This window comes from Kazachstania africana, chromosome 1 (assembly GCF_000304475.1).
Source record: "Kazachstania africana CBS 2517 chromosome 1, complete genome".
NCBI classification, from domain to species: domain Eukaryota; kingdom Fungi; phylum Ascomycota; class Saccharomycetes; order Saccharomycetales; family Saccharomycetaceae; genus Kazachstania; species Kazachstania africana.
In genome coordinates this window covers 1,174,711-1,199,982 of record NC_018940.1, presented here as the reverse complement: position 1 = coordinate 1,199,982, position 25,272 = coordinate 1,174,711, and the positions used below count along the sequence as shown (strand labels likewise).

General features: G+C 35.6%; 12 protein-coding genes across 12 annotated transcripts; 5 read left to right on the top strand and 7 right to left on the bottom strand.

Annotated features, from left to right (window-relative positions):
- Positions 1–96: 96 nt before the first annotated feature.
- VPS33 (tethering complex ATP-binding subunit VPS33) lies at positions 97–2,028 on the bottom strand (the record flags this gene model as incomplete). Its single annotated transcript, XM_003955111.1, has 1 exon — positions 97–2,028. The coding sequence occupies one exon, from the start codon at positions 2,026–2,028 to the stop codon at positions 97–99; it is 1,932 nt and encodes a 643-aa protein (XP_003955160.1).
- Positions 2,029–2,190: 162 nt separating this feature from the next.
- On the bottom strand, positions 2,191–4,509 carry AFG2 (AAA family ATPase AFG2; the record flags this gene model as incomplete). The annotated part of the gene is made up of 1 exon (XM_003955110.1): positions 2,191–4,509. One exon carries the CDS (start codon positions 4,507–4,509, stop codon positions 2,191–2,193), a length of 2,319 nt encoding a protein of 772 aa, XP_003955159.1.
- Positions 4,510–4,641: 132 nt separating this feature from the next.
- On the bottom strand, positions 4,642–8,472 carry SKI2 (SKI complex RNA helicase subunit SKI2; the record flags this gene model as incomplete). The annotated part of the gene is made up of 1 exon (XM_003955109.1): positions 4,642–8,472. One exon carries the CDS (start codon positions 8,470–8,472, stop codon positions 4,642–4,644), a length of 3,831 nt encoding a protein of 1,276 aa, XP_003955158.1.
- Positions 8,473–8,802: 330 nt separating this feature from the next.
- Positions 8,803–10,746, bottom strand: BDF1 (chromatin-binding protein BDF1; the record flags this gene model as incomplete). The annotated part of the gene is made up of 1 exon (XM_003955108.1): positions 8,803–10,746. One exon carries the CDS (start codon positions 10,744–10,746, stop codon positions 8,803–8,805), a length of 1,944 nt encoding a protein of 647 aa, XP_003955157.1.
- Positions 10,747–11,600: 854 nt separating this feature from the next.
- On the bottom strand, positions 11,601–13,544 carry DUS3 (tRNA dihydrouridine synthase DUS3; the record flags this gene model as incomplete). Its single annotated transcript, XM_003955107.1, has 1 exon — positions 11,601–13,544. The coding sequence occupies one exon, from the start codon at positions 13,542–13,544 to the stop codon at positions 11,601–11,603; it is 1,944 nt and encodes a 647-aa protein (XP_003955156.1).
- A 725-nt stretch (positions 13,545–14,269) lies between these two features.
- SFP1 (zinc-coordinating transcription factor SFP1) lies at positions 14,270–15,982 on the top strand (the record flags this gene model as incomplete). Its single annotated transcript, XM_003955106.1, has 1 exon — positions 14,270–15,982. The coding sequence occupies one exon, from the start codon at positions 14,270–14,272 to the stop codon at positions 15,980–15,982; it is 1,713 nt and encodes a 570-aa protein (XP_003955155.1).
- A 138-nt stretch (positions 15,983–16,120) lies between these two features.
- Positions 16,121–16,942, top strand: SEI1 (seipin; the record flags this gene model as incomplete). The annotated part of the gene is made up of 1 exon (XM_003955105.1): positions 16,121–16,942. One exon carries the CDS (start codon positions 16,121–16,123, stop codon positions 16,940–16,942), a length of 822 nt encoding a protein of 273 aa, XP_003955154.1.
- Positions 16,943–16,986: 44 nt separating this feature from the next.
- Positions 16,987–17,997, top strand: DUS4 (tRNA dihydrouridine synthase; the record flags this gene model as incomplete). Its single annotated transcript, XM_003955104.1, has 1 exon — positions 16,987–17,997. One exon carries the CDS (start codon positions 16,987–16,989, stop codon positions 17,995–17,997), a length of 1,011 nt encoding a protein of 336 aa, XP_003955153.1.
- A 491-nt stretch (positions 17,998–18,488) lies between these two features.
- On the top strand, positions 18,489–19,202 carry GAG1 (Gag1p; the record flags this gene model as incomplete). Its single annotated transcript, XM_003955103.1, has 1 exon — positions 18,489–19,202. One exon carries the CDS (start codon positions 18,489–18,491, stop codon positions 19,200–19,202), a length of 714 nt encoding a protein of 237 aa, XP_003955152.1.
- BLS1 (Bls1p) lies at positions 19,144–19,578 on the bottom strand (the record flags this gene model as incomplete). The annotated part of the gene is made up of 1 exon (XM_003955102.1): positions 19,144–19,578. One exon carries the CDS (start codon positions 19,576–19,578, stop codon positions 19,144–19,146), a length of 435 nt encoding a protein of 144 aa, XP_003955151.1.
- A 159-nt stretch (positions 19,579–19,737) lies between these two features.
- Positions 19,738–22,560, bottom strand: UTP21 (rRNA-processing protein UTP21; the record flags this gene model as incomplete). Its single annotated transcript, XM_003955101.1, has 1 exon — positions 19,738–22,560. One exon carries the CDS (start codon positions 22,558–22,560, stop codon positions 19,738–19,740), a length of 2,823 nt encoding a protein of 940 aa, XP_003955150.1.
- A 608-nt stretch (positions 22,561–23,168) lies between these two features.
- On the top strand, positions 23,169–23,696 carry CNB1 (calcineurin regulatory subunit B; the record flags this gene model as incomplete). The annotated part of the gene is made up of 1 exon (XM_003955100.1): positions 23,169–23,696. One exon carries the CDS (start codon positions 23,169–23,171, stop codon positions 23,694–23,696), a length of 528 nt encoding a protein of 175 aa, XP_003955149.1.
- Between the last annotated feature and the right edge of the window lie 1,576 nt (positions 23,697–25,272).

Sequence of the window (25,272 nt, the reverse complement as noted above, 5' to 3'; positions counted from 1 at the left end):
TATCTCATATTGTATTACGGAGTTCTCGTATTTATAATGTTGAGAGAAAAAAAATCTCGGACTTAATTGGAAGAAGAGGTATATACTATTTGAACATTACATAAAGCTTCTGATGAGACGAGTACCATTGGTGAGGCCATCAGCAATCACTATAAATCTCTTGTTGACATTTTTCTTATGTAGTTTGTCCTGTAGCACACGCAATGTGGCGAATTCACTCAGTGTAATACCTCCAAGAAACACTATTATTGCAATATTGCTATCGTTACTAGCGGGTGAATTTTCGTTCTTAGCATGCTTGACCTTTTTGGTTGGAACCCATTTTTCTTCAGTAATCAAGTTGCCGTTTCCATAAAGGTTTTCAAAAAGCTCGTTCAATTTTGATATATTGGCAGTTTTGGAAATCATGAACGGTTGTTGTGATGAATAGTGCTTACTGATTATCGTTCTATCATAAAGTAACTGGATTAATCTGTATGTTAGAGGCACCATACCGCAATATGCAAAATTTGCATCATTGGAAGTTTCATCAGGCAATGTATCTAACCAGAGTGATGGATATCTATAGTTCTTTTTTAATTGTATATCTTCTATGCCTTCAAAAGTCTGTGATGTAGACTTGTTTTTGAGTAGTCTATTTCTTATTAATCTTTCTAGTTGGAATATCATATTAACACCAAATGAATCCACTAGTTCTCGCTGCAAATTCTCAAAATCCTTGTCTTTTAAGAAATTTTTCGTTATTGATAATAAACAAACTAGTCGTAGAATCTTCTCAGGCTGTACGTCCGATTCGTACACGAGTTCCAAGATTTTATCTATAGCAATTGTAGTACTCAGTTTATCCAACAAAATATCCTGTTCCAATTCTAAAATTCTATTAAATAATAAATTTTCATTCTGTTCAACTTCTTCTAGGACGTTAGAGGACAAGTTTGTGTGTTTTTTTAATAGCTTTTGTCTTTGTTGCAAGGACCCTAGTGAGTCTACAAAATTTTTGATTTCATTGACAGTTTCTGCATTATGTCTTGAATCATATTGACTTTGTAAGTCCTTAGCCATCTTATTCAGTTGAGGGCCTACTGATCCAAAATTCAAAAACTTCAATTCATTCCAGGTATCATCCGTAATGTAATCTAGAGTAAACTCTTTGTCCTTTAACTTACAGTCATCACCAAATTCAAAGAAATCATCTAAAATACCAACGTATGAGAGCTGGGTCAAGAGCGGCGTAATTGGGTCCACATTTCTTTCCAGTACAATCAGGTCTGTTTCCAATGAGCTGTGGTATTTACTGCCATACAAAGTTTCTTTGATAAATAAATTTTCGTCTGTCTGATGCTGATCATGCAATAAAGCTACAAGATTTTTTGAAATGCTTCCCATGGCAATTGCATCTGTGACAATCGTATTTGTTTGAGCCAATAAAGATTTTATGCAATTTGACATATTATCCAACAGAATACCGCGTGTGGTCTTCTCCATCGAACTTCTCTTCGGATAATATAAGTTTTCACCGTCTTCATTGTATAGAACGTTCACAACTAATAGATTATCGTCCTGTTGTGCAAAAGGAAAGAAATCCCACTCGAATAAATTGGCTTTTGAAAGATTTTCAAGCTGAGATTTGATGAAGTGTGTTAAGCGCTTCAAGTTGTTTGTCATTTCAGTTTTCCACGTACAGTAGAGTACATTTAGTTCAGTTAGTTGCAAGTCCTTAATAAGCTTTACCAACTCATTGGGCAGACATAGATCTACCCTTACATCTATCAAAAAAACTAGTTCCATTGAAGGGATTGTCCCTAGTAGGCTTGGCAAGTCATTCTTAAGCTGCTCGTCTAACAATGCTATTTTTCGTACAGGTGTTGATTTTGTCAATTCAGTAAATGTCAAAAGTTGATTTAAGACTGGCAATAATTTGGGTTGAACAACGAGTATCTGTTCTTGAGAGGATATTGATTTCAACGCATTGCACAAATTGTCTGATGTTATTTTTTTAAATCTCCTGGTATTCCATTTTGAATTCATTCTTTGTTCTGATATTATGCTTCCTTTTCTAATTACATTGAGTTATTTTTCTTAGATATAGCGAATCGGCCTTATTACTACAAAACATGTTACTTATGTTGTGAACATTTACTAAAAATGTATATGTAAAATCTATCAAAGAGTTAAATAATAGCGGCAAATCTATGCTGAAATCCCACTTCTTGATGCAAAATTATTGTAATATTCGAGCATATCTTCAGTAATACCTCTTGAGATACCTTCCATGGCTTTTTCAAAATGCGCAGCTCTAACTTCTTTAGCCTGTAAATTCTCCATGATAGCCGCGAGACCCGCTTCTTGACACAATAACACAATCTCAGCACCTGAACAACCATCGGTCCTTCTTGCCAAGTCCTCTAAATTGACGTCTGACCCTTCAAGTTGGAACTTCTTCGTGCACTTATGTAGAATTTGTAATCTTGCTTCATAGTCAGGAGGCCCTACAAATATATGTCTATCTAGTCTGCCTGGTCTCAATAGAGCGGGATCGATTTCATCTGGTCTATTTGTTGCGGCAACTATGACAACCCCTTTAAGCTCTTCAACACCATCAATTTCATTCAGCAAAGAGGTAAGTACATGGCTAGCAGCAGAGGTAGAGCCACTATCTCTGTCAGGTGAAAGAGCATCGATTTCATCGAAAAATATGATACTAGGAGATGCAGCACGAGCTTTTCTGAAAATTTCTCTAATTGCACGTTCGGATTCTCCCACATATTTACTGAATATTTCTGGACCTTTTACTGCAAAAAAGTTGATACCAGATTCTGTGGCCAGAGCTTTAGCGGTTAGGGTTTTAGAGCACCCTGGTGGTCCATATAATAAGACACCCTTTGGCGCAGAGACACCTAGTTCTGCAAAAGTTTCTGATGCTTCTAAAGGTAATTGGATCATTTCCTTCATTTTCCTCTTTAATTCATGTTGGCCACCGATATCTGACCAATACACCTTTGGCATCTCCAAAAATATTTCCCTCATCGCACTAGGTCTAATATCCAACATTGCATTTTCAACATCATCCATAGTAACTTTTAGCAAAGTCTTGTCCATAGCGGTTCCTTCAGTTAGTCCCCTCTGAATAGTTTTCATGACAGATTCTCTACATAGTGCAGAAAGGTCTGCACCAACATAACCATGTGTCTTGGATGCAATTGTTTTGATATTATCTTCAGTTAAACTATGACGTTCAGAGGACATGTTGGAGAACTGTTTTAATAAAATATCTAGTCTGGCTTCAGCGTCAGGAATACCGATTTCCACCTCTTGATCAAACCTACCTGGTCTTCTCAAAGCTGGATCAACAGAATTTGGTCTATTGGTAGCAGCTACTACAACTAATCGCCCAGCAGCGCCCATTCCATCCATTAATGTCAATAGAGTGGCAACAACTCTACTTTCTACTTCACCTGAGTCATCATTAGCTCTGTTTGGTGCGAGAGAGTCGATTTCATCTATGAATATAATCGATGGTTGGTATTTTTTAGCTTCGTTAAATATATCTCTTAATGCTGCTTCAGTTTCTCCTAAATATTTTGACACAATTGATGGACCATTTATAGTCAATACATGGGCATTGGAAGTATTAGCTACACATCTCAGCAGCATCGTCTTCCCGGTACCTGGTGGGCCATGTAGTAAGATGCCTCTTGGCGGGCTAACTCCAAAATCGCTAAACAAGGTAGGTTGATGAAGTGGCAATTCTATTGTGCTTTTCAGTAATCCGATTTCTTTAGATAATCCACCGACAGCTTCGTATAACAGTGGCTGAGGTAGGTTATACTTTGAGTTGACCCTCCTCTCTGATGTAAACGTTATTTTTGTTCCATTTTTTCTGAATAATACCGCTGGGGACAGGAACTGTTGCTCAGCTGTATCTACGTCCGATAAAGAAACCTTCGAAATATCTGGCAATTTATCATCTTCGACCATTGTAATAATAACGTCAACTTTCTCCTCTTCGCTTGATTCAAAGTCATGGAAGATCATACCGGGCATCACAATACCACAGTCATCTAAAAGCTTTTCGAGAGCTTTCTTGTCAATCGAATCATTTATTCCAATACCCCCCGTAGTACTAATGTTGATAGATGTAGCATATGGTGGTTGCCATGTAAGTTTTCTAATCTCTAATCTATCACCCAGTATAATATTGCCTACAGATCTAATGGCTGATGAGAGCATTACAACATTTGAAGGATGTGCCTTTTCATCACCTGCTTTTGCTTGAACTACAATACCATTAGCTCCTGTCTTTGAAATCATACACATAGAACCAGATGCAATTTCCAGAGCTTTCAGTATATGTGGATGTATTAGAGCAACAGAAGTATCTCTGTTATTTCCCTTTAGATTCAACGGTCTAGCAATAAACTCATTTGGAATTTTGATTTTAGCTTGTTTCTGAGACTCTGTATTCAATGAAGAGCTCTTCTTGGACGTATTACTTGATTTTGGCGCCATTTCGTCCCCCTAGTTGGAAAGAGAGTTAGCGATATTTCGATGTTGAACAATTCAGCTCGATGAAATTTTTCTTGTTCTACGCATCCAGAAAAATAAAGAAAATGGATATGCCTTTACACAAATAAAATATATCTATAAATATAAACTGGCAGCAAAGACAATATCTCTTTTAATCAACTCTTGAGCTCTGCTCATTTTCATGTGCAAAGCTGTATTACCGATGATAATTGCAGCTGCCTTAACTTGTCGACATATTTCGTCCAGCCAAGTGATAACTCTAACGACTGTACCTTCGGCTTCTGGACTGATGTTCATAATTTCCTTGAAGGATAATCCACGTGCCCATTCGTAAACAACATTCATAAGAGCAAATCTTTTTCTTTCTAGGAACTCGGCCTCTTCTTGAGTTAAAGGAACTTGGCATATTTCATAGAGTGTCAGCATTTTTTGATAAATTTCTTCTATTCTCTTCTTCCCTTTAACAAGCCTTGGTGTGGCAATTGGGGGTTCTTCTTCTCTAGTGCGGCCTTCATAGACAAATGCTGACAACAATGCCACAATTTCTTCTGGCTCAAAATCACCCAGGAAATTATCTAGAATTAGCTCTGTAATGACCAGTTCGTATCCAGAATTAATTTCACACGCTACTCTACCTTTCAATTGAACATTATGCGTTTCGTCAATGAAACCTGCTGTTTGTAACACATCCAATCTATGACCGTAATCTGGTAACAAATTTAGGTTCTCGTCCGACATCAAGTGATGAAGCTGCTTGATTTTTTTTTGTATATCCAGCTTCTTATACTTTGGAATTAAATGAAGTGCCAGTTTAGAGCACTTGGTTGCCTTAATTTTCAGGAGTTCCTCCGAAATGTTTTCCCTTTCGAGAATATCTTGATGCACTTTCAAATTACCTCTAGCTTTATACTTTGTTTCTTTCAAGCGGTTTGAAAACTTTATTAAAATATCGATTTCCTCTTGTAATTTCTCAAGAGCTTCTGGCTCTTTGTTCATTATTTCTGTGAAACTAACATTTAGAAGATATTTTGTAATAAGCTCGATAGATGTGAATGGAACTTCCTCCATGTAAAAAGGTTCAGTTTCAAACTTGTTAAAGATACGCTTGACAAATGCGGTTTTATTGCCCAAATATGGTATGTAGATTGGTTCGTCCGTAGATGTTGTATTTGGCCTTGTTATAACCATAATAACGGCAATTCCATTTTTAACAGAATTTCTGTATACAAAACCTAATCTATGGTTTTCTTCCTTATCCCTGAAAACTACTAGGGTACCAGCCCTGATAACCCTAAATATGGCATCCGTTTTTGTCAATTCAGTCATCATATCTGCGGTTACTTCTCTATACTTCATTATTTGATCCAAAAGTTTGTCAAGATCTTCCGCGCAATCTTCACAGTCGTAGTCCTTCACGCTTTCTAATTGACCTTCTAAGTCCTTGATCTTCTTTTGGTGCTCAGGGTGAGACGTTTGGTTTGTATTTTCACTAAAAGAATATTTGATCATTTCTTCCACTTTCAAGGCCTCTATTCTGAGAAGGTTTAAAATCATGTTATATGTTAACCTGAATTGTGATTCCAGTTTGGTTGGAACACCTAAAGTCACTTCTTTGAAAGACAATAAAGGCAACGGCTCATTATACGCCATTACAATTACTGTACCAGTTTTATCCAAACCTCTACGACCAGCTCTACCAGCCATTTGAGTGAATTCACCAGGAGTTAGATCTCTAACACCGTTCCCATCATGCTTCCTGATCTCACTGAATACCACAGTTCTAGTAGGTAAATTCAAACCCATAGCAAATGTTTCTGTTGCAAAAAGTACCTTTATAAAACCCTTTGAAAATAAAATTTCTATTAATTCTTTTACAATAGGCAGCAACCCACCATGGTGGACTGCAATACCTCTTTCCAATAAAGATTTGACCTTTAAAACTTGTGGTAGCTCCCTATCTTCTTTTTTTAAACGAGTTATCGAATTTTCGATGAACATATGGATCTGAGATCTTTCTTTGTTATTACAGAAGTTAATACCTTCCAGCCAATCTGCATATTCCTCACAACGTTTTTTACTGAATACGAATACAACCATGGGTAATAAGTCCTTCGATCTTAGATAATTGACTAGATCGGGCCAAGTCTTTTTATTTGGTCCTGCTCTTCTGAAAAATTGGCTTTTATTGGATCCGACTGCACCAGCGCCACGAGCACCCCTCTGTAAACCTCCTCTTTGAGACCCAGCACGTTGGCCCCCACGTTGTCCACCTCTTTGTCCTCCTGTTTGTCCACCTCTTTGCCCACCCCTTTGATTCTTACCCGTGTTTGAATTTTGTTGGCCTGGTAGCTCTGGTTTACCGGATAATAAATCTTTATGTTTCTTAAAATTTGCATCTAAGAACTCTCTATGTGGATTAATCACAGGTATTAATTGATTTTTAGCCCAAATGTTAATCTCCAAAGGAACTGGTCTTTTAGCCGTGGAAATAACGTAAATATTTTTTTGTTTGGTTCTACCTATCCAATTTGCAAATTCGTACGTATTTGGTACGGTAGCAGATAGCAAAATAAACTTCACGTGCTGAGGAAGCATAATAATGACTTCTTCCCAAACAACCCCGCGGTCTTGGTCATTCACATAGTGCACTTCGTCGAATATAACGAATTCTACGTCTCTTATCAGATCAGCCCCACGATATAACATGGATCTTAAAATTTCAGTTGTCATGATCAAGCAGTTGGCTTCTGGATTAATTTGTACATCACCAGTTATAAGACCAATATCAACATCCTGAAATGTTTCCTTAAAATCACGGAATTTCTGGTTTGAAAGTGCCTTGATAGGAGAAGTATAAATTGTCTTGGTCATGTTTCTTTTGGCCATCGCAATGGCATATTCGGCAACTACTGTTTTACCAGCAGAAGTATGGGCAGCTACAAATACTGAATCGCCTTGTTCTAAATGATAAACAGCTTCTTTTTGGAAGGTATCCAATTCAAAAGGCCACGTCCTCGCAGGATTTGGTACTAATTCCTCAAAATTCTCGATTTTATGGTTAAGATCAACTGTGTGAGCCCACTCTTTTTTCTTCAGTAAATTGTTAACCTTGGCAACGGATCTACCAAAGTCGATATCCATTGGTAATAGATCATCTATCTCAGCTAATTCTTGATGTGCATTACCCATTGATCTCTTCATAATATTGTCAGATAGATTTTTTTCAGCTAGTTCTTCCTCCCTTCTCCTCCTGTCAAGTATTTCTTGTTCGATCTCAGCTTCATTGCCAAATTCATTTAAGTGTTTAAAGTCTTCTTCAACTTCTACCAGAGTAGGTTCTTCACTTGGTATTATCCCTCTCTTGAAGCCTGGTGGGACATTGAACAAACCATTCGCATCCTTTGGTAGCAGCTCCTTAGAATTATTGAGAGAGGGATCTGAGACTTGCATAGATTTTTGCATTGCCAGTCCGCCTGGCGTAAAAGGTAATTGACTCGTTGAACCTCTTATTTTGTTACCATGATGAGTTAAATTTCTGCTAGATGATAAAGAGTTGGATGCATTTGCATTTGCTATCTCTTTTAAAGAAACCTCTTCTCTAAAACTAGCAATTTTGCCGTCAAGACCTTTTCTTTTGAAATAATACGAAGATCGTGAAATATAATCTGGAATCGTTAGGAAAGATTTATAGTCGTAGGAATTCCTTGAATTATCGAGAAAGTCGGTCTCAGGTACGGATTGTACCAGGTCTAATAGATCCCAGGACAGCTGATTACTTGGCTTCAGGAAAATTTCCTTTATGGTGGAATCGTCTAGTTCATTTTCATTGGATAAATCTATCTTTGATATTTTATTTTCGAAAAGCTGGATATCATCGTCCTGTGTAATTTCTTTTAAGGACTGATATAGCTCCTCAATGGACTTTTTCGAGAACTGAGCAGTCATACTATAGGCTATCCTCTGTCTTATTTCGTCAATTTAGTCTTGAAATTTATACTTCTGATGGTTTTTTCTCTTCGAAGATACTCGAAAATTATATAAACGGTTATGAAAAATAAGCTGAATAGAAAAAAAGAAAGATACTATATTTTCTAAAATGCATTTAATATTTACCCTTCTAATATTTACTTATCTCTATTTAATACAATGGGTAATGAACTGCGTTCTGTATAAAGCATATCTCATTATCCCCTCCCAGCAATTAACATACACACCAATAAAAAACCAACCAAAAAAAATATTTGAAAAAAATAGAATTTTCACTAAAACTTAAGCTCACTCTTCTTCACTTTCACTTTCACTATCATCATCAGAGGAGGAGGAAGTTGTATTCAGACTTCTATTAATGTTACTATAGGCAGTATTTGTTGGGGATGCGTTCTGACTAATTGGAGAAGCATGGTCCAGATAAGCCAATTTATTTTTAATTTTTTCAATTTGTCTTGTACGTTCTTCCTCCGTCAATGCTTTTGATCTTCTTTTTTTATTTACACCATTAGTGGGTGATAGTGAAGGGGCCTCGCGATGATTTGATTCTATAGCACCGCTTAGATTTGCAGATTCATCGAACTTTCTGAAAAAGGTATTGTACAAAGTTAAAATGGTGTCATTATCTAAGGCATCTAAGTCAAACTCGATTTCTTCATCTAATTTAGCACCTGGGGAAATAATATGAACAACTTTTGCTAAATCATCTGTATCTAAGTCGTTGACATGATCAGTAATAAGTCGTTTCATTTCGTAAGTAACTACGGTTTTGAATTTCTTCTTACTTGATTTTTGGTGATGATTTGATTTTCTTAATTTTGCGGAACCTCTCCTACCACTTGATGATCTTTTTGTACCTCTTGCCAACCTTCTTTCTTTTCTGATTCTATCTAGTTCTTGTTTTTTCAATTGTTGCAATTCAACTTTCATTCTTGTTAATTGTTCTTCTAGATATTGAATTGCAGGATTAGTTATTAAACTTTCATCAATATCAGACTCATAGTTTGCATTACCATTATCGTAATAGTAATCCACACTATTTTCACTTTCACTATCACTATCCATATCCTCATTAAAAGCAGGCCTATCAGCCCATTTATTGTTAAAAATTTCTTCTAACCTATGACCCATCATATTGACGATAGTACCGTCTGGATTAAAAGCGTAACAATTATTGAATACTAGTCTTATATCCGATTCGAATTGATCCATTGAATTATATTCCCAATTACTTAGTTTTTTAGCAATTGAACCTAAATCCATTGGATCTTTGACGAAATCGAAATAGGTTGGTAAATTCATTGCCACTGGATCAACTGGTTCTAAGAAAGGATAATTAAATGAAGAATATTTTTTGCTTGTCAACTCTTTAACTATATTTGAACAAAATTTCATTGCTTGTTGTAGTTTTTTGGACTTGGGTTTTGGGTTTTCATATGGATAAATATCTTTTGATTTTGGTGGATGAATTTCTCTCTTTGGTCTACCATTATGAGTTTGAGCTCTTCTTATGATTACAGGGGTATCATCTACATCATCAGTACCATTATTTTTTCTTTTACGAGACTTAGTTTGTGTATTAGACACGGGCAATTCTTTCGCAGGCATATTAAGCATATGTTTTTCAAAAGCCGCTTGAATATTCCTTGCCATTTGAGCGATGGCTGCAGTTTGTCCATTAAATTTAATACAATTATGAACCATTAGATTAAAATCGTTCATTATTTCTTCTGGAGTCGCATAAGCATTTACATTTAATTTTTTTTCCATTGTGGATAAATCCATTGGTCTATCAATATAATTGTAATAGAGAGGTATATTTAGAGCGACTATATCTACGGGTTTTAAGAAAGGCTTTGCATCTTTTAATCGTTTAACAGCTTTTATTGCCATTGAAGCGTGTCTTTGTTGATGTTTTGGTATTGGAACCTCTGGTAAATTATTCATATTAGGTTCCTGAGGAGGAGCCGGAGCTGGAACCATTGGTGTTTTTTGAGTACCATCTACAACCTGTTCAAGATTCTTGTCCTGTGAGTCCAATATTGGAGCAGGAAGTTGTGAATCTGTAGTAGCGGTAATAGTCGTAGTAGTCTCCTCAACATTGGTAGGTTTTTGTTCAGTGATTATATCACTGGTAACAGAAGTGGTTTCCAATGGTGTGTCATCGACTATACTGGGTGTTGCTGCGGCAACAGTAGTGGCTTGTTGAATAGGGTCAATACTGTCGGTCATGGTGAAAACAGGGACACTTGGGCGGGTATTTCGTATCTCTTATTCGTTGAAAGATTTATGTGAGTTTATTAACTAGAAAAAGGAGTTTACCCTGTCGCTGTTTAATAATCAAAAAAATTTCTGTTTTCTAATTCTTTTTGTAGCCCTTTGCTCTTTTTTTATTTATTAAAAAAAAAAAAAAAATTTTAGGTTTTTCTCAGTATTCAGTCTCTTTATAAGAGAATTTGTGAAGGAGGGAAAAAAAATAGGGAATTTTTCAGAGAAGACGAGCTGTTTAATCCGTCCCGCTTAAATACTCTGCGCGATTCAATTCTTGTCGTCGTCTCTTTTTTTTTAATTTTAATTTTTTTTTTTTTCGTCGCTGTCCTTTTCTTCTCTACATTTCGAATTATTCCCATTCGTCGCCGCGCAACGGAGGCCACTGAGCGCATTTTTCTTGGTGCTAAATTTTTTTTTTTTTCTTTTTCCTCCGTCCGCGCAGCTCATGCTTCTCGTACGGTAACTTCAGTGGTTCAGGTAGGGTAGCGCGATAGCCAAACCATCAGGGACGTAAACAAGACACGGACCAGCAGCTGGTCTTATTTTTTTTTTTTTTTTTCTGGCCACGTAACAAGCGGAAGCCGAGCCAGCAGAGAGTAGAATGGAGTAAACAAAAAATTGTGCCTATTTTCCACGGGAGGAACAAGTGCCTGGTTCCATTCCGCTGCTGTTTCGTCGGCACGTGCATGTGTCAATTGTAATATCACAAGGCAAAAAAAACAATTGTTTCATGCTTCGTAAATCAATTTGTATTGTTGGAGTAGAAAAGAAAATGTTGGTGAGCCGTACACCCCCATGCATTCTTGTATATATACCTATTTAGAAGGTTGTTGGTACGAGTTACTCTTATGTTTTGGTGTAAAGACAAATGAATCATCGACGGGACCAAAAAACACTTCACTCAATTTAATCCAGTCACTAACGTCCGTACTACCAAGTAAAGTCTCTGTGTCGTCTCTACCAATCCAATTTGGTGGTCTTTCGTTCAATTTCACTGGATATCTTTCACATATACCCATTGGAATGTATCTATGGAAAAATGACATAAATTCACAGAAAAATCTACGACATTGTGAAATACCATATTCATCTGTACCCCAATGTTCCATAGCAAATCTTGAATAATCACGTAAAATATCTACTCTTTCCACCGGTGTCTTATCTAAATATTGTTGTGATTCAATTTCTTCAAATATCCATGGCTTAATTAATGCACCTCTTGCAACCATAATACTATCAATGTTAGAATCTCCATCTAATATTCTGTACCAATCTTCCCAATTATTAACATCACCATTACCAACAAATTGAATAGGTTTATCGCGACTATGTGAATCTTTGAATTGTTCACTCTGTGAAAATTCTAATTCACTCTCCCTTAATGATTTGGCGGTTAGTGATACATAGTCCCAATCAGCTAATTTTGTATATCTCTGTTGCCTACTTCTACCATGTAATGTAATCGCAGCAACGTCAGTTTCCCAAACTAATCGTTTAACTAGTGAATCTGCAATTGCATGACCATCTTTTGTACCACTTCTAATCTTCACTGTCACGGGAACGTCACCAGATACATAATTCATCGAATTTAAACAACGAATTAATCTAGCAGGATTATCTAATAATGCACTGCCAGAACCTTGTCTGTATAATAAATCGATAGGACAACCAGAATTCAAATTGACTTCGTTTACATTGTTGATGTGACTAACTAAAGCCTCGGTAGCTTTAGCAGCTTGCCATTGTTTAGAACATGCTATTTGAACACCATATTCTTTTTCTGAAGAATGACACTTTGGTAATGCCCATTCAGAATTAGTACCTTGAATTAATGGAACACCTAGTGCCATTTCACTGTACGTAACATCACAACCATATTTAACCATTAATCTACGATATGGTAAATTACCGACTGTAGTTAAAGGTGACAAGATTTTCTTTCTCTTAAAATCAAGCGATTTTTTTTCATTGGACCAATAACGTGTATCTTTGTATTTGTTGTATAAGTCCTTTTGTCTTTCCCTCTTTGAGTCTACTTCAGCATTTCTATGTCTCACTTGAGGACAATCTACGGTAGAAGCTGTATTGGTTGCTTCCTCTGTATTGTCATTTGATTTCAAATCACGTTGTTCCTGTTGGAAAGAATCGAGAATCTCCAGGATTTCTTCACTTTTCTCAAATGGAAATCTTTTCTTAATTAAATCACTCTTCTTATCGAATGCAATATGGTTCAATTCTTTATTTGCTACAGTGACATTTGTAGGTTTTGATTCGGTGGAATGTGTTGATAAAAATCTACATTTATAACCCATTGGACAGTAACCCAATGTTTCCCAAACAGGACAAACTTTAAAAGTGTCAACTTTGATTTCAGGTTTCTTATCTTTCAGATATGCTTCTACGTCATGATTGAATCTACAAGTTTCACCGAACAAACAATCTTCAGGGTTACCTGACACGATTAATTTTGGACACAACGCATTTTTCTCCTTTACTTGACGATTATCCCTATCTTTATTCTGTCCTCTTTTCTTCTTCTTATTATTATTATAATTTTTCTTCTTGTTTGTGCCTGAATCCAATTGACGATCTGAAGATGTTTGTTCTTCATCATTATATTGAACTGGCGCGGCATGAGAAGTAACCGTAGAGACAATATATTCTGGTTTCAAATGGGCAATACCTTTAGAATCTCTCGTATCCTGTCTCTTCACAGCCACCTCACCAGAGTCAGCAGCACGTTTATTTTCCACACTCATTATTTGTACTTTACCTCTACTTAATATATCTTGCAACATAACAAACAGAGATGAGATGAGATGAGCTTGAAAAATTTCACCGTTTCCGTCCTTTCTTTTCTCCCACCACCATCAATAAATAATTTTCACAAGCGATGAGCGAGACAAAACGCACGACAGCATCCATCATACAAATTCTTTCGAGTGCGAAGAAAATCAGCAAGGGTTACCCGGGCGGGGATTTTCGTTATCTCATATTCGCCCAAAGTGTAGTTTCACACCGGCACACTGGGGCGGAATGTCATGACAAGGAATGTAGCAGCATCCTGGTAAGATGGATGCAATATTTGGGACAGTCGTTACGTGAAGAAACCAAGTAATACGGTCTCCGTACGGTATGATATTCATCGCTTACCCGCAACAAGAAACTCAGTCAGTCAGTCTCTCTCTCTCTCTCTCTCTCTCTGCGCGAGTCGACTCGACTCGCGCAGATTTCGAGGACGGGCGAAGGAAAAAGAAATAAAACGGTTTTCTTGATTTATCCAAAATTATATAAGAATACCCATTTCGCATTGGGAGGGTTTTATACTGTAAGTATTGGTATAAGTTTAAAGGTTATAGAGGTTGGCTATTACGTATCTAAAGTTTTTTCCCCACAAAAAATCTACCACTATAGATCAATAAATTAAATAAAAAAAGTAATAATAGTGCTTTAATTTATTTTATTTTTTTTTTGTAATAAAATCATGAATATGGCTGTCTCCAATAGTAACACCGCATCAAATACCTCTAATACAACTAGCATGGCTGCTTCTTCCACTTCAACTGCTATCAACAACACTAGTCGTAATAATAGCAACTATAACGACGCCTTCTCCTCGGCTACCCCTTCCATTTTTATAAATAATCAAGTCTTCGCAGCTAGGAACAACTTTAATGATCATGATAATACATATTCTAACCCTCCTTCAATGAGTATCAGTCCAACTAATACCATCAATAATAATATTCATAAGCAATTTTCCAATAATAGTAATAATAATAATAACAATAACCATCCCGGCTCTTTGCTCTCCACTTCCCCCTCCAATATCAGCAACGCTACAAAACTGAGAAGAGATTCAATAGCACATTCTCAAGGAATGGGTGGTGTCTCGTGGGGTTCATTGACGATCGGTTCCTGGCTGAAAGACGAAGTTATGTTCAATAGTAATAACAATAACAATAATGGTAACAACATTAACAGTATTAGTAATAACTACAATAGTAATGGAAATATCACTTATAGAAGACTATCAACCATTAATAACTTGAGAACAATCTCTTCAACCTCTCCACATTCTGCTTATCTTCCAAATTTGGAAGAACAATATTGTAAAGATTACTCTTGTTGTGGGCTTTCACTACCTGGTTTACATGATCTTCTAAAACATTATGAGGAAGCTCATATTAACAATAATAATAATATTATTACTGGTAATAATCAACTCATAAATCCAACAACAAACTCTCATTCAAACGATTTATTCTCAAAAAATCAAAAACAAATCAGGAACGCCAAACCTTATCCAACAACAACAACAACAAATATTACAACAACAGTACCGTCATCTTCAACATCTTCTACTATAATGGAAAAACATATCATACAGCAACAATTAAAACCGTCTCAATTGAACCATTCATCAACGTTACATCATAACAATAACGATAATAATAGCAAGACAAAACAAACCGCAAATACAAATTCAATCTTCTTAAATGGCAATGTTGTAGATGCTGTATCTACTAACGATGTATTCTTCCCAGTTAATTCGAATGTCAAAATACCGACTACCACAAATAAAATGTATTATTCATTCAAACCACAATCACAAACTAATAGTAATAAGACAATCAATCTAGATTTTATGAACGATGGTGATTTATCAAAATTGTCACCTTTCCATCATACAAGACCGATCGAAGAATCCGAAGTCTCCGTATCAGACTCCGAAGAAAGTGAAATGGATGATGATGATGAAGATGATGAGGTAACAACAAGTACATCTGCAACCACCCCAATTACAAATTCAAACAACAATAACATGCATAATACGAGCAGTCATTCCATGGATACAATATTTAAAAAAACTGATAATTATATAGATGATCCAGCAAGAAGATTGTACGTAATGGATCATGAAGAGCATAAACCATTCAAATGCCCAGTCATTGGATGTGAAAAGACGTATAAGAATCAAAACGGTTTGAAATATCATAGGATACATGGTCATCAGAATCAAAAATTGCATGAGAATCCAGATGGAACTTTCTCCATATTAGATCCTGATTCAAATGAGCCTTATCCCGATGGCATGGGCTATGAAAAGGATAAACCTTATCGTTGTGAGGTTTGTGGGAAACGTTATAAAAATCTGAACGGTTTGAAGTACCATAGAGGTCATTCCACTCATTAAGTTATACGTGAATCTTATACATAATACATATTTGTATATTTACATCAAAAAAAATACTTAAATCTGAACTGTAAAAAATATACGTAAAAAACAGTACTTCTCAAGGGACGTAGAGAAAATACAGAACATCGAGCAAATATGAAGATAAACGTTACTAAACCGTTTCAGTTGTTACAATATGTTTGTTACATTTTCGTAGTTTTACTTCTACAAATCGTTGTAGTCGGTCCTTTATCAATTTTAATATTTAATGATTTCTATACAAGATTGATTCCAGACGATTCGTTACAATTCGTACCTATATCAAAATTTGACCAAGGAAAAGTAGAAGATGTACTAATTTTCAAACAAGATATTGATAGAATCTCTTTGAATGATGACTTGATTAATCTCGATAATAATGGAATTTCAGAAAAGATACCCTTACGAGAATTTATCAACTACGAATTGGATTTCGCTTTCGACTTTTATTGTCAATCAGAATTGGAAACATTCAATTTACAAAATGTCAAGATCTCTATTCAAGCCAATGATTTACCCCTTTATGTTCTCGAAATGCCAATAATTTGTATCACCAAAAATGATACCATATTACTGAACTCACATACATCAAGACTCGAATTGTGGCAATTAGAATGGCTAAATAAGATTCATATTGACAATGTAGTAACTGTTCCGAGTAACGTTGACATAATATCAATTGTCATTAACAAGCCAAGCCATTCCCACTTTTTAGTTAAACCAGATTCAAATTTAAATTTTAGAATGGATTTCACCAACGATTTAAGAAACATGATGCTACGCAAGAGAACCATTACTCATATAATAGGCATCCTCATTGTGAATATACTATTGAATCTGTTATTCCTGTTAATAACTGTAATTACATTCATTGTAACATCAAATAAATTAAATAAAAAAATTTTTTTGATGAAAAAAAATCAAAAGTTGAATAAATGAATTGAAGTCAATTAATAGCTCTAGAAAATTGTGTGAAAGGCAGTATGAAAGTTGATCCGTTGACTCTCCTGCAAGATAATAACGATATAACAACAGTGCTGGGCCCGATGGTTAGGTATTCGAAGTTATCGTTCAGAGAATTATGTAAATTTTATAATACGGAAATAACGTATACTCCAATGATTTTGGCCAGAGAGTACGTGAGAAATTCGAATGCTAGGATTAGTGATTTGAGTATAAATTCTGAAGATGGTTGTACCATTGCTCAGGTGGGTGTTAACAATGTTACAGATTTGATGAGATTTATTGAGATGGTTGGACCTTATGTAGATGGTATCGGTATCAATTGTGGATGTCCTATACGAGAACAGGTCAGGGAAGGAATCGGGTGTGCTATGATTTACAATGAGGATTTATTGATCGATATGGTTAAAGCTGTGAAAGACAAATATGGTAGCACATTGCGTTTAGAAACAAAAATTAGAATTCATGAAAATGGGAAGCCCGAAAGAACGGTGAAACTTTGCAAAAACCTGTGCAAAGTTGGAGTGGATTGGATTACCATTCATGGAAGAACCAGAACCACTAGATCGTCCGAGCCCGTTGATTTAAAGGCAATCAAATTCATTGTCGAACAAGTAAGAACCGAATATCCAGACTCTATTTTCGTCGCAAACGGTGATTGTTTCAACGATGAGGACATGCAAAAGATTGCCAAGATCACAGGTGTACAAGGTGTAATGTCAGCAAGAGGCATATTGAGCAATCCAGCCTTATTTGATGGTTACAAAACGTGTCCGTGGAAATGCGTAGAAAGATTCATGTACATTGTTACAGAGCACGGAGCCCTACCTTTTGCATTGATTCAACATCACCTGTATTGTATGTTCGAAAATATGAAGTCAAATAAGCTGCTACTGAAAGAATTAATGGAATTGAAGCATCTACCGTCGTTGATCGATTGGTTGGATCAAAATTTCTCATTTAAAAGACACGGTGAGGAAGGATTCGCCCAGGCCGTTGAAATACCATACAGAGCTATCCAACAGACATAACAACGTTAAACCCAAACAAGCATATGGCAACAGGCTATTCCAATTTATTTGCAATAGCCGTTTGTAGTGACGATGGCCTTGCATGTGCAGCGCGTGTAACAAAAATAAAAATTACTACTTGTAACTAAATAGTAAATCTCCATGTAGGTTCAAGTCATATATATCTGTAGACACTATCGCATTTTCTAGTATACCCGTTAAGGCTTATAGCATATAACAGTGTGGCATATCTAATTTGGCTGGGCCAGCGTATCTACTAATAGCAATAATTTGAAATTTGTTCAGGGTCTAATCTAATCAGAACTGACAGATAGTTTTTTTTTTGGAATCTACTCTGGTGTATATCACACAAGTTGTTTATTGGGAAATAACGATTTCTTTCCAAATACATTACTTATATTCCTCTATTAATCTACTCTTTTTTTGCGTCATCTTTTCAAATATTCTACCATCCATTACTATTCTAATAATTAATACATCAAGTTTCCAAAATGAATAATAAAAACACCAGTCTCAAATCGATGTTTCATTACCCATTCCACAGATGGAAGGTCTTTCTCAAGAAGATTGCACATGAAACTTTGAACTCGTTGGAGGAAAATGGCAGTAGCTCTAGTGATGAAAAAATTGATTCTCTGTTTGCGGAACAAAAAAGTATATGGAATAAAGCATCAAGCACTGAGAGAGACAGCAAAGCGTCTATGTCATTTTCGATAAAGAGGTTCAATACCCGACAAGGAGGAGGTAATCTTGAAATGAAATTAAGTGACGAACCCACGGAGGAATTTACAACGTCCTCCAATGTACAAAACGCGGATGATACCTCAGATGAAGATGAAGAAGCTGCCGAGGAAGATAGGAACAGTTTTAACAACGTTACGTTTGATAATTACGATTCAGTCAAAGAATGTGGTAAGCTTCGAAAATTAGTAGGAGAGCCATTTCATCAAGGTGAAATGATATGGAATCAAAGAAGGACGCTTTGGAGTCAAGACCTAACAAAACTCACTCCTGAGCAGTTGCGTGAACGTAGAGAGAAATTCAGCTCGGTTCCAAAGGATTGTTATACCAGGATCTATAAAAAATTGGTTGTAGACGATAAACCTTTACGTGATCCTGTAAATTTACAAGATGCAATCAAAATTATCAATGCAGGTTGGATCGAAACACAAAAATGGGAAAATGCAGCAAAGGGACTAGCATAAATTCGAGCATATATGAACAGTATATATTACTATGTATTTGTTTTTTAATATTTCCTATCGTCATTTCAATTATTCGTAAATCTCTATCTAGGATGGCAGCTTCGTTTTGAATATTAAGGTCATTTTCAACCAAGTTGTAGTATTTTTTGTACAATTCATACATTGGTAGAACACTTTTCTCATTAAAAGATTTGTCATGCAGTTTTAAGAGCTTCTTGAATTGAGTTTCCATTATATAACGGTTATTCCGGTTGATTTCATCTATCGTATCACTCAGCTTTGTACTTTTATGATTCTTTATCACATTTTTGAACAGTTGATCCAACTCTGTAGTCTTATTACCATTATTGCTACTATTGCCTACTCCCACATTCATACTCATTCATTACTTCTGCTAACATTATGTATCTTTTTTTTAAAAAAAAAATCGTTATAAATATATTAGTGGCCATAAAAAACTAAAGATCAGTTGAGAATATGATGACAGTAAATATTTCACATCATGTAATACTTTTATATTAGTATATTAATCTATTTATGCGCTTGAGACAAAATTAGTGACACTGGAGCAGAATTTAACCAAATCATCCAACCTATCAAACTCCTTACGTTGGTCTTCCCAATTATGCAATGTTTCTTTTATTTTTTCATCTTGATTGTTGGAATTAATTATATCACCGTGTACCCTAAACAACAGAGTCATGAAAGTTTCATATAATTCGAAGTTCTTGTTTGTTTTTAGACCATAAGTCAAGGCTTCAATAAACGAAGCAATTTCTTCAAATGGCTCCATTGTATTTAATGATCTGACTTCCAAATCAATCGAACCTGGAGTTAACTCAACAAGGTTTTGTAAAAATTTGGAGTAATCCTTTTTTTCTGAGCCTTCTCTTAATAATTTAGTGAAGTTCGACTCAAATCCAATTCTACCACTTGGCTTGAATTTGTTCAATTCCGTTTCCATTTCAATTTTTTTATTTGTTTCTGCTTGTTGACCTCTCATCGCTTCAAGATCTTCAGAAACAACAGCTTCTCTTCCAGATGCTTCATCGCCAACATTCTCACCAGTAAGTTGTAAGAAAAATGGTAATTTTTCTGGTTTTTTAGGAGCTTCTGTTGGTTTAGAACGTTGCTTGATGATGTCTAAGTGTAATAAAGTATTCATCTTATTTCTTGGTCCTAAAGATAACGTGACCAATTCGTCATTAATTTGCTCCATAGATTGGTAAGACGTGGCATTATTTTCATCTTCAAGGGCCTCATCCAATGCGCCAGCTAATATTGTTGCATTTCCAGAAACAGATGCGTTAGGTAATAGCATTTTAACAAAATCTTCCTCATTAATAGATCTGGTAGAAACTGCTCCAAATTGGGCTCTATTTGTCCAAATACAGATACCATTACCAGATACATGAGTTGTAGCCAATAAGTCACCCTTTGGAGATATTTTCAAATTTGTAGCAACACTATCTAATCTAACACCATCGATACAACCACCTGTAGGTAAATCCCAGGTTCTCAAGGTTGAGTCCAAAGAAGCGGATATAATCCAACGACCATCTGGTGAGAAATCAAATGCAGTAATTCTGTTGCTGTGTCCCCATAATTGACGCACAATTTTTTGAGTGACAGCATCTACGACAACTATTGATAAATCATCCAGCGCTAATGCAAAAAGATCTGAAGAACGGTGATAAACCATCGAAGTGATGGGAGCAGCTAGTTGTAATTTGCCTAATAATGTCGATTTATTAAAGTCATAGAATCCGACAATACCGTCAAGACCACAAGATACCATTTTACGATTCATACCATCTATAGCAATACCAGTGACTGCTCTCTTGTGCAGCTTATACTTTTTTCTTATTAACCCACTCTGCATATTAAATACACAGATATCACCATTCGAAGAACCAATGAAGCCAAAATTACCACATTGTGACATAGTAACAGATTTTACAAAACCGTCATCAGTGGTATTGAACGTCCACCTTCCGACTCTTTTGCTACGCAAATCCCAAGTTCTAGCAAATTTTTCATCCTTATGAGCCGTTATGACGTTTTCCCATTCACCTACTCTTGCATTCTCAATAACCATAGCGACAATTTCGGGGAATTTTTCCTTTATTGTGCTACCACCAATCCTTCCGCCATCTTTTTTCTTATGTACTCTCTGGGAGAGTTCTTGTGACTGAGCATCTTTTCTCAAGGAAAAGGCCCATAGTGATCTATCTCTCGAACCGGATAAAATGAAATGAGATTCGGAGTCAGCAAATGAAATCACTGATGGTGGTTGAGAATGACCACCTCTTGAACGTAAAAATCTTGGTGGCTGTACAACAACTTCTTCATTACTTTGAGATAGGGATGGATCGAAGACATATTCTTTCAATGAATTATCACCGCCTGAAGTAACAATTATGGCTTGACCATTTAAAAAAGTAGCCTTAGTAACACCACCGTAAGTTTCTCTGTGAATATTTTTCAAGAGATGGATACGCTGACGACGGTCTAAGTCATAGAATATCAAGTCACCGTTCGTACCACCAACACACAGATGTGACGAACCATCAGTTCTAAATGAAATAGATGAAATGCGAATTTGAGGAACTTTAATTGTTCTAACCTTTCTACCTTTTCTCAAATTGAACATAATAATATCGCCTGTAACAGTACCAAGGGCAATGATATCTAATGCAGGTGCTGGTTCGGCAGAAGTAATGTGATCTGGAAATTCAGCTGAGGTGTATAACAGCTTACCTGTACGAATATTGAACAGTAAAATGTTTGATTTGGTGACCACCACCAATTTATTCAGGTAAGTAGCTAAATGATTAAGAGAAACAATGTCACCACCCTGAATTTTGGTAATTTGGAATTTGGTGTAAAATACCGTTGCAAATTTGTCCTTTGGATTTTCTTTTTTATAGATGTAAACGATATTTTCATCTGTAGACACGCATAAATAGTCACCAAAGATGCAGAGATGTGCTATAGTGGCATCCTGAGAATCTAATTCGATGACATGCTCTTCAATACCACGTCTATAAACACCTATTTTGTTTCCATAGGCTGCGAAAACATGGTGGAAATGAGTAGCCAAAGCAACGATATTGGATGCAGTCTCCTTTTCTGACACAAATAGTAAATGTAGGTTGTTGGCATCGTATATTTGGAAAGTCTTACCTACGCTAGTGACGATATAAAAGGTTGAACCTAAAGTTCCAACAGAGAACGGTGTTCCATTACTAACATTACCAACAACTCTAAAAGGTGAGAAAATTTTAGACGAATGGGCCGCTCTGGAATTACTCCTCAGATCAATCTTCCTCTTCTTGGAGAGTTCAGTTAAAGTCATTAAGAGATTCTGGATATTTGGTTTTACTCCTAGCAGTTACGAAGAGAGTTTTTGTCATCTCATCTCATCAATTTTTTAATATTTCTTCTTGAAATTTTTCACATTTCAAAATGTACGAAAAAGGAAACAGTTTCCCTTTTCTCAGAAATTGCTCAAAGGGGAAGCCCAAGTCGTAAATACCAGTAGTACTCATATAAAGCTACAATATGATGAAGATTATTCCCATAGTAATACTTATTGGCATTAGCTGACGTATTTGAAGGCAGGCCCGTTTGGTTCCAGAAGAAAAAATCAATGATCCAGAATGTGAAAATGGCTTTTTAGAAAGATGTGCTCTAGTGAATTCTTGCCAGCTTATATATCGTATATTTGACACATAGTTGATCATGTCTTTCAATAGGCATGAATGTTATCGATATATGTGTTTGCGTTAGCAGTTATCACGTTTTGTTTCGTTTAATATGTCTGACAGTTAAATAGTTTCAAGGCGAAATTTCAAGCCAAGGGAAATTTGTTTAATGGAAATGAAAAGCCTCGATAACAAAACTTTAACGAAAAGGAGAGAGTACCTGTAACTTATTACCAGTCCAGAATTGTAATCAAATAACATGGGTGGTGCTACTTCAAGGATTGTGGATAATCTCCTAGAGGATACGAACTTCGATAGAGATGAAATTGAAAGATTAAGAAAGAGATTCATGAAGCTCGATAGGGATAGCTCAGGATCTATTGACAAGAATGAGTTCATGAGTATACCTGGTGTCTCATCAAATCCATTAGCTGCCCGGATAATGGAGGTCTTTGACAGTGATAATAGCGGAGACGTAGACTTTCAAGAATTTATAACAGGTCTTTCTATTTTCAGTGGCAGAGGTAGTAAAGATGAGAAACTAAATTTTGCGTTTAAGATATACGATATTGACAAAGATGGTTATATTTCCAATGGAGAGTTATTTATTGTTTTAAAAATAATGGTGGGTAATAATTTGGATGATGATCAATTGCAACAGATTGTTGACAGGACCATTATGGAAAATGATAGTGACGGTGATGGCAAACTAAATTTCGAAGAGTTCAAAAATGCAATAGAAACTACAGAAGTGGCGAAAAGTTTGACTTTACAATATGACTTTTGATGCTATTCATCTCTGTTCCCTTTATATACAAGCTTTCAAGTTAAACCATTTTCATATCCAATGTAAATTTATTAAACATTTATTTTCAAACTTGTCTGTCGTTTCAGTAGTACTGATCGATAATATGGCTAGTATACGATAGTACTACAGTTTTAACAAGGAATGCGCAAAATGAAGTAGATAAATAGCAGACGTGTATAAATCAAGAGTAAGGAGAATTGTTTAAGATTAACGTATTTCCACTGGAACTTTTTCGAATAGTACAAATATGCTAACACTTTGCCAAGATAATGACTTCCCTATATTTTTACAGTTTTAGAAGCAACTGATGATTGTGACATTACCTCCCCCAGCACACACACTAGGGGCTGTCTCATAACCTTGGCCTGGAATAGATAACATTTGTCTTTTTAAAATTGAATTCATTCATGATAAAATGATGGCATGTGTGAGTTATCGTTATTTTATCTTCTATATATGAAAATTATACTTTATCAAACAACAAGTTCATTCTAAATAGCTTCATTGGATATTCTTCTACTTTATCCTCTAATGCCGTGTTAATTTAAGCTGTCACCGTTTTCTTCCTGAATTTGTTTTTGTTCCTTGTTCTCCCTACTTTTTATCGTTTCTATACATCCTTATAGAGTGTTTTATTGATATATTATATTTGAGAATCTTTTATCCAGCGTTTTACATTCCATTTAATATTCACAATCTCTTTTTACATTATTTTAGTCAGTGCTTCAATTATATATGTCCGGATGAAGGAATAGTAATTCACATATACTTATAACCAACACATATAATAATAGTCCAAGAGGGGGGGAGATACTATTCATTAGGCCAAAAAAAGCACACATCCAAACATACTTTCCAGTAGATACCATTATTAGAATATGACTTTAGATAATCTTAGTAAGGTACCTAATTGTATATTCTCATCAACTCTTACAATATTGACATGAAGCTATGTGGAGCTTATAAAACTTAACGCAAGCGGCTTCTATGTAAATAGATAAAACATACATTAAGCTAACCGTATGTAAATTGCATTCATTTTTGAACGTGTCTCAAAATGACAGTAGTTTTATCAAAGTTTACTGGTCCCAGAAAACTAATTTATTTTGCTGGAAGAATTCGTCATCAGCTTGTCTTCATTTTTCTTACCACCACTTCAATAGCTCAAATACTAGTTACTTAAGGTATCATACGACTACTCTGTATAGATCCAAAGAAAAATGTCAATTACGACGTATGCATTAATTCAATAAGCAAAAATTTGAAGAACAAATATCACTATTGAAAACGACAACAGGTACAATATTATTATAAATTTCCTTTAAGACTTGATATCTGGACAATAAAAACATCATTTTTACCGCGAATAATGTCATCTAGTGTAACAGATAACCCAGATGAATATTCAAGAGATGGAGTGTCACAAAAAAGACATAGTAGTACCACAAACTCACAAATAGACAACAATGATCTAGTAACAACAGTAAGTACTTACTTGACCGATGGTATTCATTTCCTATTCCTTTCAACAACTTATGCAGTGACAATACTACTT